Raw genomic sequence first — 18,520 nt, forward strand, 5'->3', positions numbered from 1 at the left:
ATCCCCCGGTATACCGGGCAGCCATCCCCCGGCACCCGGGCTGCCATCCCCCGGTACCCGGGCTGCCATCCCCCGGAGCACCTGAGCTGCCATCCCCCTGAGCACCCGGGCTGCCATCCCCCGGTACACCTGGCTGCCATCCCCCTGAGCACCCGGGCTGCCATCCCCCGGAACACCCGGCCTGCCATCCCCCTGGCACGGGTTGCACCCCTGAGCTCGGCCTGCCATCCCCCGACACGGTGCACCCCGGTCGGCTGCCATCCCCTGAGCACCGGGCCATCCGGAACAGCTGCCATCTCCGGGCATCCGGCTGCCATCCCGGTGCCCGGTGCCATCCCCGAGCACCTGGCTGCCATCCCCCTGAGCACCCGGCTGCCATCCCCGGTACACGGTGCCATCCCCGGGCACCGGCTGTCATCCCCCGGTACACCGGGCTGCGCCTCTCACCCTGCCACCCGGAACACCCGGCCTGCCATCCCCCGGAGCACCCGGGCTGCCATCTCCTGGGACCTGGGCTGCCATCCCCCGGAGTGCCCGGGCTGCCATTCCCCGGGACCCGGGCTGCCATCCCCGGTACCCGGGCTGCCATCCCCCTGAGCACCCGGGCTGCCATCCTCCTGCACCCGGGCTGCCATCCCCCGGAGCCCCCGGGCTGCCATCCCCCGGTACGTCGGGCTGCTCCGGGACAGCTCCGGTGGCGGCAGAAGGGGCTGAGCTCCGGCTGCCATCGGAATTGCCGGGTGGGGATTTGGGAAGCAGAGCCGGATCAGGATCCCTGCCCAGGGCCGGTGTCCAGCCCCTGTTATCCGTGCCAGCACGGGGGCACTGCTCGAGCCCTGGCACAGACACAGCATCGCCTGGCAAGGCTGGCACTGAGCTGTTCGGGGATGTGGGACAGGGTGGGATGCAGGATGCAGGTGGCATGCAGTGAGCAGAGCAGGATGTGGGATGCAGGATGTGGGATGCAGGATGTGGGATGCGGGATGTGGGATGCAGGATGGGATGTAGGACAGGGTGGGATGTAGGACAAGGTGGGATGTAGGACAGGGCAGGATGCAGGATGTGGGATGCAGGATGGGATGTAGGACAGGGCAGGATGCAGGATGCAGTGTGGAATATGTAATGTGGGCCAGGGTGGGATGCGGGATGTGGGATGCAGGATGGGATGTAGGACAGGGTGGGATGTAGGACAAGGTGGGATGTAGGACAGGGCAGGATGCAGGATGCAGTGTGGAATATGTAATGTGGGCCAGGGTGGGATGCAGGATGTGGGGTTCAGGGTGGGATGTAGGGCAGGATGTGGGATTCAGGGCACTCTGCTGCCTGCACAGGGCAGAACAGGGCTGCTCCTCTCCCTGCTCACTCTGTTTTCACCATGAGCAGCTCAGAATGAGGGTCCCAATGTCGGGAATTATTCCAGGCTGGTGTGGATGTCTCTAAAGGCTCCATCGTCACCAATAAAGCCTCTAAAGTTCTCAGAGTTCATCAGCGTGTGGGGCATCCAAACCCTGGCATCACTTCACCAGCCTGCACACAACCCCCCCCCCTAATTAATGCCTTAATTCCTGCTGAGCTTCATTTTCCCATCGGGGCTGAGTGCCTGGAGCAGCCTCCAGAGGGCTGGCAGAGGGCACAGCCTGGCCCTTCCCCGTGGGTGATCCAGGGGTGCCCGGGGCTGGGAAGGGCTGGCAGAGTCTCGGTTTAACCACACGAAACCTGAAATCCCTTTGAGTGAAGTCATTCTGCTGCAGCTCAGCTGACAGGAAGAGAAAGGGCCGGGGTGACTTCTTGAAATTGTGTCTGGTTTTATTTTCTGTGCATGTTTCACAGGAGCATCAGCCTGTCCCCGGGCTGCTGGCCAAGCCCATGGCTGGGAGTGCCCCCAACACCTGCCTGGCTTCTTCCAGCCCCTTTATGCTTTCTTCTGCCATCCTTCTAAAATTCCCAGCTCATTTCCTCTCCCTGGTTGCCCCTTCAGCAGGATTTCCCCCCCAGTCCCATCTGAACCCCAGGACTGGATGTGCCCACAGGGGATAAACCCTGCTGTGGTGGGAGAGCAAACCTCTCAAAAAACGCGGCCTCGAAAGCAATTTGTGACAAGAATGAACCGTTCCAGCTGGTGGCAGCAAAGCCCCAAGAATGAAGGACAAGCAGCGAGCTCTGCCTGCAGCAGGGACCTCGTCCTGGGGTCAGAAAACCCCCGAACCCCCGAGCCCAGGGGGGTCCCCTCGGTGTCACTGTGACAAACCTGTGACACGTCCGTGAGAGCTGGACCCTCCCAGCCCTCACCGCGGCGTTTCTTTGTTAAAAACCACCAAAAACCATTTCTTTGTTAAAACCACCAAAACCCCCCCCTTTTTTTTTTTGTTACAAACCACCAGAACGGGGTTGGTGAGGGAGGGTTGACCCCACCTGTGGTTTGGTGAGGGTTTAAGAGATAATCACAGCGAGTTCTGCTGGACTGTGAGCAAGGGAAATCCAAAATGCCTCGATATCTGTGCCAGCCCATTGCTCTCCGAGTCCTCTTTCATGTTCTAAAAACAAAATGCCACCAGCAGCGTGCCCAGCTGGCTCTGGGGTGGTGCCACACAGGCTGCTGTGATTTTGGAATAAAAACATCCTGGATTTCCAGCTGATCCCTACAAGAGGAGATGGGACAGGGAGCACAGGGACAAAATGCCTCAGTTAAACATCAAACCTCATTGAAAGTAAGGAATTCCTTCAAATCTTGAGAAAAGGAACAGCCCTGGCGTGTTCCCCCTCCAGGCTCTGAAAAAGGCCTGTGGAAAACGGAGATGGGGGAAAGCTGGTAATGATAAAATAATGATCCAATCCATAATCCCAACCTCAAATCCTCTTTCCTGAGCCAGCTGGGGGTCCATCCTCCAGAGGAAAATGAGGATTAAGCGTTTTTAAATCAGGTCACTGCCAGGGAAGTGTTTGCCCCAGGGATCCTGCTGTGGTGGCTGCTGAGCCCAGGCTGGGGGAACTGGGGGCTGGAATCAGCAATTGTGGGGTCACAGAAAGAAGGGTTGGGCTGGGAGAGACCTTTAAATCTTATCACCCCACAGCAGGGACACCTTCCACACCTCAGGGTGCTCCAGCCTGGCCTGGGACACTGCCAGGGATCCAGGGGCAGTCCCAGCTGCTCTGGCACCCTGTGCCAGGGCCTGCCCGCCCTCCCAGGGCACAATTCCTGCCCAATGTCCCATCTCAACCTGCTCTCCTGCAGCTTCAGGCCATTCCCCTGCCCTATCACCACACCCTCAGTGTCCCCCTTCTCTCTGTGCCACCAGGTGCTCCTGCCCTGCGGCCATCGAGTGTCCCCATGCCCAGGGTGGCACCAGGAGCTCCTGGCTCCTGCAGATCTTTCCTCAGCACCTCCAGCTCCATCCCTGAGCATTCCAGGAGCCCCCAGGCCACGCTGTCCCTCTGTCCCACTCCCAGGACATCACACACCAGCACCCTCAGGTCAGTGTTTCCACCATACCCAAAACATTTATTTCTCCAAAACTATTGCTAATGACAATGGATACATTTTGTTGCCCCAGGATGGATTCAACACTTCCAACACATCGACTCCTAATACTGTACAAGACTGTACCAAAAGGGAGTGGGGGAAAAAAAAAAACCAAACCAAAAAAAGGCTGTACCTCCATATTGTACAGAGCTCTATGTACAAAGTCCAATTTTACACAGTTTAATATATACACCATATATATATTGGTGTAGAAGACATGAGACAGTGGAGACTTGTTTCAGCAAGAACATTCCATCCCACCAGGAGAACAACTGCTGCTGGCAACCCCAGGTTCAGACAGAAAAACACAACTCCTGCACCCTGCAGCCCGATTTTCCTGCTTTCCCAGCAGGAGCACTGGGAATCAGAGATGGATTTCAGCAATTGCCCTGTTTGAGCTACATCCAGCTGGGCTTTCAGAGAAGCTGCTGCTGACGAGTATTGCTCCAGCAGTTTGGCACACTCAGAGTCCAAGCCAGGCTTGGGTTTTCTCTCACCTCAGGGCTGTGCCTGGAGGAAAGGCTGGTGAAGTCACTTCAGGTGACTGCAGTGCCCCAGGAAGGACAGACCCACCTCCCAATCCCACTGCAGCTGCTGAGGATTTACCCTGTGTGAGGCTGGGCAGATCAAGAATGAGCTGCCTGCCCTCTCCACCTTCCCCTCTTTTTGGCCCATCCTTGAGAAACTCTTTCGTCCCAAACTACCTTAGAGGAAGCACAAAATTCAACAGGGAGGAAAAAAAAAAACCCAACCAAAGCCAAACCAACAAAAAACCAAAACTTCCAGGCTTTGAGCTGCTGTTTTGGCATCTCCAGAGCCACCCAAAGAGATGGTTTGCTGCTGGAACAGCCTGGAAAAGAATTCCTCTGCCTTGTGGTGGGACCATTTGTGCAGCCGGGGCCACCCCGACCCCACAGGCAGAGGGTCAAGTATTTCTGGTTTTATTTCTTATTTTCAAGTACCAGGTTGTCAGACAGACACAGAGACAGGCAGGGAGCCGATGTGGAAGGAGCTCAAACCCCAGAGTTCAGTCCATGAAGTGCTTGGTGAGCCCCCAGAGCTGGTCCCTCCTTCCCACCTCCTGTGCCACCAGCCCACTACAGGAACAGCTCTGTGTCCCCAGCTGCCTCTGTGGGGCATTAGCCAAGGCCAGAGAAGCCCAAAAAAGGGCTGGGTTTTTTTGTGAAAGCTAAAAAATCTGCAAATAAATAAATCCCCAGCTTGTTCAGCTCGATTTCCTGTTCTGTTCCAGAGGCAATGGAAATGCCCCAGTGCTCCTGCTCTCCCTGGGTTTGGAAGCAGTTTTTGAAGCAGTTCCCTACCCAGGGCAGTTCAGGGTGTTTGCACCTTGGGGCACATCCCCCTGCACCCAGGGCTTGGTCCTGCCAAGCACAGGTGCCCCTCACCAGTGCCACACCTGGGGGGACAGGGGCACCTCCTCCCTCTCCCTCCTGTGCTCAGGGCTGAGCTCAGCCTCCCATGGAATCCATCCAGCTCCACGGGGATTTCTGGGGTGGTTCCCATCCTCCCTGATGGCATCACCTCCTGCCACTGTCCCCTCCACACAGATCCCACCACGGGAGCATTCCCACACCCCGGGAAGGATCTGCAGGGCTGAGAACCACAGACGTTGATTTTTGCAGCAGAACATCTCCCAAAAGCTCCAAAAATCCCCAAACCACCGAGTCTGAGGTTTTTGACACGGAGAAGAAGAGCAATAAGGCAGCAAACTCCACCTGCAGTGAACTTCTCCTGTCCCAGGATTGCTGGAGCTCCTCCAAGTGCAGGGTGGGGAACCACAGCAGATGGGATTTCTTGCCAAGCTGAAGTGTTTCAATTCAGTAAATAAATTTATGAGAACTCGGTTATCTTAACCTACTTTTGTGCAAGAACAATCTTGCCTTAAAAAAGAAAGAAAGAAATAAAAAAAAACCCTAAAAAGAAAAAAAAAATCAACAAAAACTCCCAAAACCCAACACATGAGGTATTCAGCACAGGAAACCCAAAGACTCCTTCTGAACAGGTATCAAAATACAGACATGTACAACAACTTTTTTTTTGTTTTTTTGTTCTGCTGTCACAGTGCACTCTAATTATTTACTCATTTTTGTTGCAATAAAATACCAGATAAAACAGAGAGGGTTTGATCGTGTCCCACTGCTCGGACATGAAGGACAAATTTACAACTCATCAACTTTGGACAACCTCAGAGAGGCAGAAATTAAGCAATGGTTAAAGCACACTGCTCCATTCCCAAGTAGGGAAATAACCCAGAAAAGGTCTGAGCTTCAGAAACCATTCAGATTGATCACCTAAAACCGTGTTTCATTTAAAAGTTTTTAGATTTTTAAAGTTTTTTTGATTTTTTTTTGTTTTTTTTTTAGTTTTTGCTTTGGATTATTTCAATCCAACACCTGCTGAACAAGGTTCATACAAAGCACTATCCAACAGACAGACGTTATTCCAGTTATCAAACACTTCTTTTGTCTTCAGATTCCACACAAATTTAACAGGAAAAGTCACGAAAAGAGGAATTTCCTTGGAAGAGCGAAAATTTCTTCGGGCTATGAAGATGTGGAGTGACATTGGTACCTCCCCAAGCAAACCACTGAGTCAGTCCTGTCCTCAGGGAGGGAACATTTCCAGTTCCTCCTTCCCACCTTTCCAGCAGCCCACAAAACACCCGTGGCAAACGTCCTCCCAGCCCTGTGTGTTCAGAGTGAGCAGGACAAGCTGAAAATCCCCTTTTTTTCCATGATTTCCTGTGGGATTTTCCTGTCTCATCCCCTCAGCGTGGGATTTTTCCACCCGAGGAAGAGGAAGGAGGAGCTCCAGCCTGTCCTATTGCTTGTGTCAATCACAGTGCACACCAGAATTCCAGTTGAGTTGCTCCAAATCCAGGTGATCCTGCCAGCCCCTTGCCCTGGCAGCAGGATTGTCCCAGAGCTGTGGATGCCAGAGAAGCACAGTAATAATTCAGATACAGACAGTTGCTGTTACAGTAACCTGAAGGTTTTTTTAATTTTTTTTTTGTTTTGTTTTCCATCTAATTCCACACTTCAGACCTTGAAGCTGGAAAAGAGCAGCTCCTCCAATGTGCTGTGCGTGGCTGAACACTTATTCTTAGGAATATTGAATGCTAGGCATAAAAATATAAAAAAGAAAATAAGGCATTAAAATGAGGCAAAGTCAATTTACAGAGATCCTGCTCTTGACACAGATCATTTGGTCATTTGAGACCAAAATTAAAAAAAAAAAGAAGAAATCAAAAAACCCAAAAATTCTTACAAAAAAGGAAATGCCAGAAAGTTCTGCCTGAGCAAAAAAATCACAAGTTTGATCATTCCATTTATTTTCTTTTTCTCCAAAAGAACAAGTGATTCCTTGGTGGTGGAAGTCCATCAGAACCTGAGAGCAAAGGTGGCACTGGTGGCATCTCCTGGAGGGGTGGGGACAGTCACACTCGTACCGTGGGGCTCCCCCAGGACAGCTGAGGGCAGGTGGGGAGTGGGGAGAGCTCTCAGCAAACCCTTCCAGGGCTCCCCAGCTCCTTCACTCGGGGCCCAGAGGGAGTTGGATGTTTGCAAAGCCATCCATTCTGGGCTGATTGCTGCTGCAGAAAGGGGGTTGTGCGTGTGGGCATGGACAGGGATGCAGCAAGACCCTGCTCCATCTTCCCAAGTGTCATCCCAAATGAGGGAGAAAAGGACATTTCAGCAACTCTTCTCTGCTGCTTCGCTGAAGTGCCAATTGAAGGGACTCTGCAGTCACCAGGAACTCACAAGCTGCAAGGAAACTCAGCTTAAATGGGTGAGAAAAAACGACTTTCTCTCATCTTGTCCTGAATCCATTGTTTGATGGAAGCCTAAGAGGTGCAGCTGGTTTGGGATCCTGGAAAAGCTGAGGGACCAGGCGAGCTCAGGGCCAGCCAGTGCCCACTGCCAAGTGGCACCAAGCCTGTTAATTATTAAATTAAACAACTGTGGGCAATTCCCAGGGGAGTACAAAAGAGTCCGTGGGTGCTGCTGGCTAGGGATCAATACAAAGAGGAGAGGATTCATTCCCAGGTCAGCCCTGCAGGGAGCAGGGAGCAGCACTGCAGAGTGCTGTCCCAGCCCTGTCCCCAGCAGCGTTCCCTGCCCTGCTCTATGAGAGCAGACAGGGACAAGGCAGGGAGCTGAGAACTCCTGAGAGAAGATTTGACAGTGCTTGGTGCTGGGATGGGGTCAGGATCTGTCCTGAGGAGCAGGCAAACCAGCAGAGGGTGTGTGGTGGGGATGGGCTCCCAGCAGAGGATGCTTCTTCTCAAAATGATCTTTTTTTGTTTGTTTTGTTTTACATTCAGTCAAACACCACATCAGAGCCCACGGGCTGAAAATGCCACTGGAAACAATAAAGCTGCTTTTAAATATGGGAGAGCAAAGGAGGAAAGCAGTGAGGATTGTCCATAAGCAACGACTGGGCTCTTTCTTGTGCTCCCAGAGCTCAGGAAAACACGTTTGTTTATATTTGCACAGACACGTAGAACTCCACAGAATCTACCAGTGCTCCAGGGTAAACTGATTTTTCCATGACAAATAAAGCATGAGGCTGGATGGCCAAAGGCTCTGGCTCTGAGGGGGAGGAATGAGGAGCAAACAAACAAAACCAGAGGATGTGATGGAAGTCGAGACAGACCCTTAACCACCGTGGCACCAGCGGGTGACGGAATAATAATTAATAATAATAATTATTATAATTATAATAATAATAATGCACAAGAAACAGGCATGTCCAAGCTCCACGTAACCAGTGGCACCAAAACATGCAATAGACTAAAATCTATCCTATTGTTTCCCTGTGGTAAATGAAACACAGAATACAGAAGTCACTACACCAGTATCCCAGAACAGGACACCACCAAATGTTCCTTCCAGCGGCCGAACACTTGAACAAGGCATCAAAACCCAAATCCAGCTCATCCCTTGGTGTTTTCCTGCCCAGCTTCACAGTGGATCGTGGGTTGTGGATTTCCCAAGCGTGGCAGGAGCTGTCCTGGGGACACGGGACGAGGCTGTGGCTGCCCAGGAGCTCCGGGCAGCTCCCCTTCAATCCAAGCGTTCATTAAATAAGAATTTCAAGGTCTGTGCCAGAGTCTCTCGGTGTGGAGCAGCAGGATTGTACCCAGAGAGCAGCAGGGGGTGCATCAGACAGTACAGGACTTGTCGGGGGGCTGCTGGGCTGCAGAGGAGGCCACGCCGGGGGTGCTGGCGCTGGTTTTGGGGAACACGGCGGGCTTGGGCCGCGTGGCCGGCGGCTTCACCTGCGAGCCCACCTTGACGGACTTGACGGGCCTGAAGGTGCAGGGGATGTCCCCAGCAGTGCTGGCACTGCGCTGGAACGGGGGCTCGGTGTCCTTGAGGAGCTGGGTGTGCAGGGGGCTGGAGGGCTCCGAGGTGGGGGCCACCACCGGCGAGGTTTTCAGGGGCTCCAGCGTGTCCAGGACGACGTCGGGCGCGTGCTTGACGCTGCTCTGCCGCTCCAGCTCCCGCAGCTCGTTCAGGGCCGAGTTCATGGTGGCTTCAATGTCCTGCAAGAACAGCAGAGGAGCCCAGTGAAGGCAAGGCCTGCACACACAGATCACCAGGTGAAAGGCAGCTTTTGAGCAAGGTTTTGTTTTCTAAACACCAACCCCGCGTCAGGGACCAGACCGTGCAGCGCCGCATCCTGCAGCCAATAATCACTAACATCTTCCAGCAACGGGGAGCAAAATAATGGCTAGCACTGCCTTGGTGCTAATCTGGCCCTTCCCTGCTCCTGATGCTGCCCAGACTCCAGAGTAAAGCCCCAGGTGGCAGCGAGGGACAGAAAGCAAAGCACTGGTGCCCATTCTTGCCGTTTATTTGGCACATGAGGTTCAGCAGAGTAAATTCCTGAAGGGAGCACTCATGGCTGGGATGCTGGGCCACACACTGAATGCTGAAATCCTCGCGGGCTCCTGCTCCTGCCTCCCTGGCTTTCCTGCTGAGCTGTTCCCAGAAATGTATTTCACAGCACTCACAATTTTAGAAAACACAGAAGATGTCAGAAACACGTGTAGCAACCAAAACTGGCCCTTCTCCTTCCTCTCTAAAACCATTACAGTTATCAACAAATAAAAACGAAGAGAACTTTTGAGCTAAAACCATGGGGTTTTGTCTCAGGACCTACAGGTGGTCTGCTGGGGAGGGCAGCGGAGCACAGAACTCCCTGGGGAGCAGGGGAGCTCAGCCTGGCTGTGACTCACACTTTTGGCTGCAGCTTTCCAGCTCCCTCAGAGCTGTTTCAGGGGGTGGGGAAGGTAAATCAGTCAAGGAATGGTGGAAGAAAGCAGAGGCAGAAATCTGACACCTCCCACTCTGTCTTGGGGCCAGGCAGATTTTGGTTATGAAGTTGGGGAAATGTGTAAGATGGTTTTTGGGTGGTGCTGGAGCAGATACTACAGAGAAAAACACTGATTTAACACAGCTTGGGTTTTCCTCCCTCCTCTTTTATATTTATTTTCCCCTCCTCTCTCCTTTTTGTCCCCAGACTCTTCTCCAGTGAAACAATGGAGTGAAGGTTCTGGCAGGGAGAGGAGACAGAACAACTTCAGTCAGGGCCTAATTGAAAAAACAAAGAATCTGATTTATATCAACCAAAGCCCCAGAAGGACAGGGAAGCACGAAGACAGCAGGAGCTGTACACCACATTTCCACTTCAACAAATGGGTTTAAGGTACTCAAAAGGGCAAACCCCTAATTCCCATCAGCATTAAACCCACTGAGTTTTAATGTGCCCCTTATTTACCACGTGGAGTTGCTGTTTTGTCGATAAGAATTCAGTTTATTTCTCACGTATTTCCCCCCCAGCTCCTTGGGAACCTGCAGAGCCCCGAGCCAGGCAGAGCACTCAGGTCTCCTCTGTAACCTGAGCCTGGAGCATTCCTTGGCTACAGGCAGAGCCATCCATCCCACCCTGCCAACAGGGGGTACAGACACACCTGCAGGCACATCCACCCAGGAAGGGCCCGCTGGAAGAGGCAAATCTGTAAATTCACATTTTTGCAGCCAGCCCCGAGTTTGATGCTCCTGTGTCAATGCCCAAGTCCTGAACAGCAGCTCAGAGCTGGCTGCTGGTCACACTCTGAGCCCTGCAGGGAGGTGAGGATGCCACTGGAGCACTGCCTGGGTCTGCTCCTGCTTTTATTTGGGCTCTGCTGCTCCCTGTGCTTCCCATGCTGTGGGTCTGTACGTGCTGAGTGTTTTCCTGGTGACACTGGTGGTAACACCTGGCATACTTCAGTGTGTACAGCAAATTATGGGTAAAACTATCAAAAGAGTTTTTATCATATAAGAGAGAGGAGGAGGAAATAGATTTGCAGAAAGTTCTCACAATCTTGCAGAGATAGATGAAAGTATAGACAGAGATGTCACACCACAGGCAGCCTGCACCACGGACAGGAGAGTGTTAAATCCACAAGAAATACTTCATTTCTCTCATGTCTGAGGTTATGGTTGCTTAAATCTCTGCTGGCAGCTTTGGAATCTGTGTCACTCTCTGAAATGGGTGTTTTTAGTGTTGAGGTGAAATTCTGGGTGATCAACAGGGCCAAGTTTTTATGGAGGAAGGAGCTGGCAGAGCTTCCCTCAGGGCAGCAGCCTCAGTGCCTGCACCCAGGGAGGTGCCAGCCCAGGCTGGGGCTGTGTCCTGAGCTCACACTGCACTCAGAGAATCACAGAATGCTGGCTTGGAAGGGACCTCTGGAGCCCAGGCCACCTCCAGGCAGGGTCACCTGCAGGTGACACAGAAACTCATCCAGGTGGCTGTGGGGTGTCTGCAGAGAGGGAGACTCCACTCCCTCCCTGGGCAGAGCTCAGGGCTCTGCACCCCCATGCACAGCAGCTCCTCCTCAGGGTGAGGCTGAACTTTTCATTTTAATCTGTGGCTCCTGGTGCTGTTGCTGAACAGAGCTGGCACCATCCTGACACTCCTTGGGGACATTTGTGTGGATTTGTGGGATCCCCTCTCCCTTCTCAGCCACTGACACACCCACACTGCTCTCTGTAATCCATTTCACACTTTTGTGCATTCCAGTCTACCTTTAAGTCCAGGAAACTTTCTCCATGAGTGAGGGTCAAAGTCAGAGCTCCCCTGGGGTCAGGGCACCCCAGAGCAGACAGACAAACACTCCCTGGGTTTGCACAATTCCTCTCCTGCCACGGGGAACCCCAAAAACACCCCCCTGGTGCTCCCCTGTGCAATGACCTCGGGGTGAAGAAGGAGCATGAAGAAGAAACCCAGGATGACAGCCTGTGCCCTCCATCCTGCTTCCATCCCCAACACACTAAAAACCCCAAACCCTCCATTTCTCACCCACTGACACACCCACACTGCTCTCTAGAATCCATTTCACACTTTTGTGGATTCTTGACCCTCATTCGTGGAGAAAGTTTTCAAGAGAATCTTGAAGTCTTTAGGAAAGATTCTAGTCTATGTTGATGTCCAGGAAACTTTCTCCATGAGTGAGGGTCACAGTCAGAGCTCCCCTGGGGTCAGAGCACCCCAGACCAGACAGAGAAACACTCCCTGTGTGCGCTGGGTTTGCACAATTCCCCTCCTGCCACGGGGAACCCCAAAAACACCCCCCTGGTGCTCCCCTGAGCAATGACCTCAGGGTGAAGAAGGAGCAAGAAGAAGGAGGAAGAAGCAGCATGAAGAAGAAACCCAGGAGAGCACCCTGTGCCCTCCATCCTGCTTCCATCCCCAACACACTAAAAACCCCAAACCCTCAATTTCTCACCCACTGACACACCCACACTGCTCTCTAGAATCCGTTTCACACTTTTGTGGATTCTTTCTCCATTAGCGAGGGTCACAGTCAGAGCTCCCCTGGGGTCAGGGCACCCCAGAGCAGACACAGAAACATTCCCTGGGTTTGCACAATCCCCTCCTGCCCCGGGCAGCCCCAGGTGCTCACCTGAGCGATGACCTCGGGGTCCATGGGCCGGTGGTTGTTGAAGCTCTTGGAGCGGCCGGCGGCGAGCGCCTTGCGCACCTGCGGGCTCTCCATCCTGCTCTTGAGCGACGAGTGCCGGCTGATGGAGTTGAGGCTGCCGTGGCCACTGATGGAGCATTTGTCTGGAACCTCCTTGGGAAGGCTCTGGCTCATTATGGGCTGAGATGAGGGCCTGGAACCGGCTATGGCCCCGGGGGAGGCTGGTTCTGCCAGGGGACTACCTAGGCCGTGGCTGTCACTTTGGCGGAACGCTCTTCTGATGCTGCCTGACTCTGGTTTCTTTCTTTGCCTTCAGTCACAAAAGCAAAACAAGTCAATACAAGCAGGTACAGGGCTGTCATTTGAAGATATCCCCCCAAAACAACACACAGGACAACGAGGAGAGACACAGAGGTAACCCAGATTACAAACAGACCCGGGGGGTTGAGGAGTGATTGCGGTACAGTGAAATAATTATAAATTAAAAATGATAAATCATTCCAGTTTCACACTTCTAACAACAAGGCTGAGTCCTGGCAGCTGTGCACATTCATAGCAAAACCAGAAAACTTGGGTGGAAGGTCATTAACTTGGTCAAGAGGAGAAGAATTTATACTGGAACAAAAACAAAAAAAACCCATAAAAAAACCCTCTGTGCCATCGACAGGTTTTGATGATGTGTTTTTATTACATTCCAAGAGCAGAGCTACAATCTTTGACTGCAGGACACAGTATAAGTCTACTAAGCTCCTGGCCCAAGGCATCAAGTTATTATTTTCAGAGATCAGCAAGCAAAGACCCCCAGTTGGGGGTCAATGATCATTTCCAATGTTTGCTGGTGGTAGGAGATGGTTCTTTTTCCTGGCTTTGGCAGGACCACAAGGCATGGGCTACAGATAAACCAAAGGGATGATGTCAAAGGGATGAACTGGTCCAAAGAATTTAGTTTCTACCCCAGCACCATGAGGTCTGACAGCACGATTCCACTCAAATCATGGGAAGGCCAATGCAGCAGAATACTTTATGCCATAGGTCTGAAGCTTGGCATCCATTATACAGGGAAGGATCCATTTATATATAGCACCAGCCCCATGAATAACTGCAAGAAAGTGTTAACTCCAGTAGGATTTTGGCATCCAAATAATAATTCAGTGGGTGGCACAACTGTCATTGCGAAACCATCTGATTTAATTTTGCTCAAGTCTGTTCACACATAGGTCAGAAGATTCATTCCTAAAGAAAAAACAACAAAATGAGTCTTATGCTACTTATTGCTAAATATCAGGTTCCCTAGTAAAGGGGGAAAAAAAAAAGCCCCAAAAACTAGGGTGGACATTCCCCAGGCTTCTAAAAACCTCCAGACACAACTCTACCCAAGGCAGCAGATGGTGAAGCTCCAGCACAGGTCTGTTCTTACACAAATCTCTCCAAAACTGGCAGAATGGCCACTCCAGTGCCTCAGACAGCAAATATCATAAAAGCAAGCCCAGACCCCAAGCTGCTGCGGATTACCAGGGCTGCCCAGATTTCACTGGAGCTCTGCTGAACCCCACAAGGAAGGCCCAGGCTCTCTAGGCCATGAGCAGGGTCCAAACCTTTTAAAAGGAGGCCTTTGTGCTAATGCCTTTATAGACTACATGGTGTTAAATTAGCTGAAGGCTGAGAACATCCCCTCCCATCAAACTGTAATTATCACATAAAACCTTCACTGCACAATGGAGAGAGGTGGGGGCTTTTAACACAAAGGAAATAATCAGAAATACACAGGGGATAAATCTGTCTAGAAAAACTGTTTAACAGATCATGGAATTTAGTCTGCTACGAGCTTGATTTTCCAGCTTTTTATTATGTTGAGTGTGGGCTAAAGCAACAATTTCTGGTGGAGGAGGCAAGGTTAGAGCAACAGGGGGTTGTGCTGTTCCACTGCAAGCATATGGTTAGTACCCCGAGGTGAGGAGTGCTGCAGGAACCAAGGGGTGCTCCAGGCAGTGCCAGATGGTTGGGACTGCAGGGATGGCATTTATCACCAAGTGGGACACAGCTTCCTGGAGGAACTGTCCCCCCAGCCCATCCAAGGGGACGTGGTAAACGTGGAGGAGACGTGACAGATCACAGCACACCAGGAGGGATGGGGACAGCGACACCAGATCTCAGCCCAGCACCGCCCTCCCTTCCTCTGGCTGCTCAAGGCACAAAACAGGGCAGAACAGGAGCAGATGGCACCTTGGAGACAGGGACAGAAGCCAGTGGGGTTTCGAATGAGCGATGGCCACGCCGGTGACAGAGAGGGGACAGCAAAAGGTGAGTGAGTTAGAAGAGGGGGAAGCAGAGAAAAGGGGGGCAGTGCTGGTTAATGAATCATTTCCAGGGAAGGAAGCATCTCACTGGACTCAGCACCAAGCTCTTGACAGGCAGGGGAAACAATGCAAGGCTGCTCTTACTTGTTGATGTTGGCAAGGTAAATATCTGCGACGTGGCCCCCGCTGGGGCAGCTGGCACCGGCTCTGGCTGTCACCTTCTCCTCGGGTGGCTCAGAGTTTATTTCTACCTCCGACTTGGGGCTGGACCTTTCCGACATGCCATCCTCCCTAGGAAGGAGCAGGGAGGGTGTCACAACCACAGCAGCAGCAGCAGCAGGGCTGGGTTTGCACTCCAGCACTGTGCAAGGGTACAGCAGCACTGGTGAGAATCACCAGTGTCCTGCAAACCTGCATGGTTTGGCTGGAAGCGATCTGAATCATCCTCTTCCAGCCCCTGCCAGGGCAGGGACATCTTCTGCCACCCAGGGCTGCTCCCAGCCCTGGCCAGCCTGGCCTTGGGCACTGCCAGGGATCCAGGGACACCCCCAGCTCCTCTGGGCACCTGTGCCAGGGCCTGCCCACCCTGCCAGGGAACAGTTCCTTCCTAACCCCCATTCCAATCCTGCATCCTACAGCTATTCCCCCTCCTCCTGGAGCACCTGATTCCCGTGAGTAGCCTGGAGATCCTGACTGTGAGATATCATATCATATATAGCATATCAATCATATATATCATATCAGATCATATCATATCATATCATATCATATCATATCATATCATATCATATCAATCATATATATCATATCAAGCAGATATATCATATCATATCATATCATATCATATCATATCATATCATATCATATCATATATCATATCATATATCATATCATATAATATCATATATCATATCATATCATATCATATATCATATCATATAATATCATATCATATCTATCATATCATATATCATATCGTATCATATATCATAATAAATCAGCCTTCTGGGAGAACTTGGAGTCAATTCTCATCTCTCTGTATCCTTTCTCTTTCTTTAGTATAGTTTTAGTATATCATTTTCATATAATATAATATAATATAATATAATATAATAAAATATAATAATATATAATATAATATAATATAATATAATATAATATAATATAATATAATATAATATAATATAATATAATATAATATAATATAATCATATATAATCATATATAATCATATATAATCATATATAATCATATATAATATAATATAATCATATATCATATCATAATAAATCAGCCTTCTGAGAGCTTGGAGTAAATTCTCATCTCTCTGTATCCTTTCCCTTTCTTTAGTCTAGTTTTACTATATCACTTTCATGTAATATCATATCATATCATATTATACCATAATAAATCAGCCTTCTAAAAGCTTGGAGTCAATTCTCATCTCTCTGTATCCTTTCTCTTTCTTTAGTATAGTTTTAGTATATCATTATAATATTATAATGTAATATAATATAATACAAATATCATATCATACCATAATAAATCAGCCTTCTAAGAGAGCTTGGAGTAAATTCTCATCTTTCTGTATCCCTTCTCTTTCTTTAGTATAGTTTTAGTACATCATTATAATAATATAACGTAATATAATGTAATGTAGTATAATGTAATATAATACAATGTATTATTATACAATATGATATAATACAGTATGATACAATACAATACAATATAATACAATACAATATCATATCATATCATATCATATCATATCATATCATATCATATCATATCATATCATATCATATCATATCATATCATATCATATCATATCATACCATACCACAACAAACCAGCCTTCTGACAGCTTGGGATCAACTCTCATCTCTCACCTCACCCGGGGACCCTCCCAACCCTGCCACAAGTGGTGCCCCCAGTGAGACAGCAGGGTGACAGGGAGCCCTGCACTGCCAGCGGGTGCCCCAGAGAGACAGCAGGGTGACAGGGAGCCCTGCACTGCCAGCGGGTGCCCCAGTGAGACAGCAGGGTGACAGGGAGCCCTGCACTGCCAGCGGGTGTCCCAGTGACACAGCAGGGTGGCAGGGAGCCCTGCACTGCCAGCGGGTGCCCCCAGTGAGACAGCAGGGTGACAGGGAGCCCTGCACTGCCAGCAGGTGCCCCAGGGAGACAGCAGGGTGACAGGGAGCCCTGCACTGCCAGCGGGTGCCCCAGCGAGACAGCAGGGTGACAGGGAGCCCTGCACTGCCAGCGGGTGCCCCAGTGAGACAGCAGGGTGACAGGGAGCCCTGCACTGCCAGCGGGTGCCCCCAGAGAGACAGCAGGGTGGCAGGGAGCCCTGCACTGCCAGCGGGTGCCCCAGGGAGACAGCAGGGTGGCAGGGAGCCCTGCACTGCCAGCGGGTGCCCCCAGAGAGACAGCAGGGTGACAGGGAGCCCTGCACTGCCAGCGGGTGCCCCCAGGGAGACAGCAGGGTGACAGGGAGCCCTGCACTGCCAGCGGGTGCCCCCAGGGAGACAGCAGGGTGACAGGGAGCCCTGCACAGCCAGCAGGTGCCCCAGGGAGACAGCAGGGTGACAGGGAGCCTGCACTGCCAGCGGGTGCCCCAGGGAGACAGCAGGGTGACAGGGAGCCCTGCACTGCCAGCGGGTGCCCCAGGGAGACAGCAGGGTGACAGGGAGCCCTGCACTGCCAGCAGGTGCCCCAGGGAGACAGCAGGGTGACAGGGAGCCCTGCACTGCCAGCGGGTGCCCCAGGAGACAGCAGGGTGACAGGGAGCCCTGCACTGCCAGCGGGTGCCCCAGAGAGACAGCAGGGTGACAGGGAGCCCTGCACTGCCAGCGGGTGCCCCAGCGAGACAGCAGGGTGACAGGGAGCCCTGCACTGCCAGCAGGTGCCCCCAGCGAGACAGCAGGGTGGCAGGGAGCCCTGCACTGCCAGCAGGTGCCCCAGAGAGACAGCAGGGTGACAGGGAGCCCTGCACTGCCAGCGGGTGTCCCCAGCGAGACAGCAGGGTGACAGGGAGCCCTGCACTGCCAGCGGGTGCCCCAGAGAGACAGCAGGGTGACAGGGAGCCCTGCACTGCCAGCGGGTGCCCCAGGGAGACAGCAGGGTGACAGGGAGCCCTGCACTGCCAGCGGGTGCCCCAGGGAGACAGCAGGGTGACAGGGAGCCCTGCACTGCCAGCGGGTGCCCCAGGCGGGTGGCAGCCAGGCGGTGGCACCTACGTGTCCTGCACCACGATGTACTGGTGCGGGATGAGCCCGTCCACGCCGTTGTGCCGTCCCTCCCACCAGTCGTCGGAGGCGCGCTGGTAGAGCAGCAGGGACGCTCCCTTCTTGAAGGACAGCTCCCGGGCCGTCCTGCCCACGTAGTCGAACCTGGCAATGGCCTCGATGGGCTCGCACTCTGCAGAGACAAGGGGATAAAGGACACCTCACTGAGCACCTGCCTGGCCTTCATTTGTCACGTTCTTCTCAGCCTTCTGATGTTTTTGTTCTTGTAGTGAACTTCCTCATGTGCTTTCTGTCAATAACTGAATGTCTGGCACCCAACCCAGGGGCACTTTTGGAAATCTATGAATGCTGGAGTCAAATTAAACCTCTTTGTTTTTTACCTTGGGGATTCCAGTGTCCACGTGGTTTGATTTGATGTCCTAAAGCAACAAGAGCCCACAGATCCCCCAAAGAC

At 51.9% G+C, this 18,520-nt stretch overlaps 1 protein-coding gene across 1 annotated transcript in view; it reads right to left on the reverse strand.

Moving 5' to 3' along the window:
• Positions 1 to 3,472: 3,472 nt before the first annotated feature.
• Positions 3,473 to 18,520, reverse strand: part of SRGAP2 (SLIT-ROBO Rho GTPase activating protein 2) — a 130,044-nt gene continuing 114,996 nt past the window's right edge. Inside the window, exons 17-20 of the mRNA XM_050984953.1 lie at positions 18,058 to 18,238; positions 14,957 to 15,103; positions 12,498 to 12,825; positions 3,473 to 9,089 (exon numbers count right to left, since the gene is read on the reverse strand). Coding sequence (XP_050840910.1) covers positions 8,706 to 9,089; positions 12,498 to 12,825; positions 14,957 to 15,103; positions 18,058 to 18,238 — 1,040 coding nt within the window. The 3' untranslated portion in view covers positions 3,473 to 8,705. The remainder of the gene's footprint in view (positions 9,090 to 12,497; positions 12,826 to 14,956; positions 15,104 to 18,057; positions 18,239 to 18,520) is intronic.

Source organism: Serinus canaria, chromosome 26, assembly GCF_022539315.1.
Source record: "Serinus canaria isolate serCan28SL12 chromosome 26, serCan2020, whole genome shotgun sequence".
NCBI classification, from domain to species: domain Eukaryota; kingdom Metazoa; phylum Chordata; class Aves; order Passeriformes; family Fringillidae; genus Serinus; species Serinus canaria.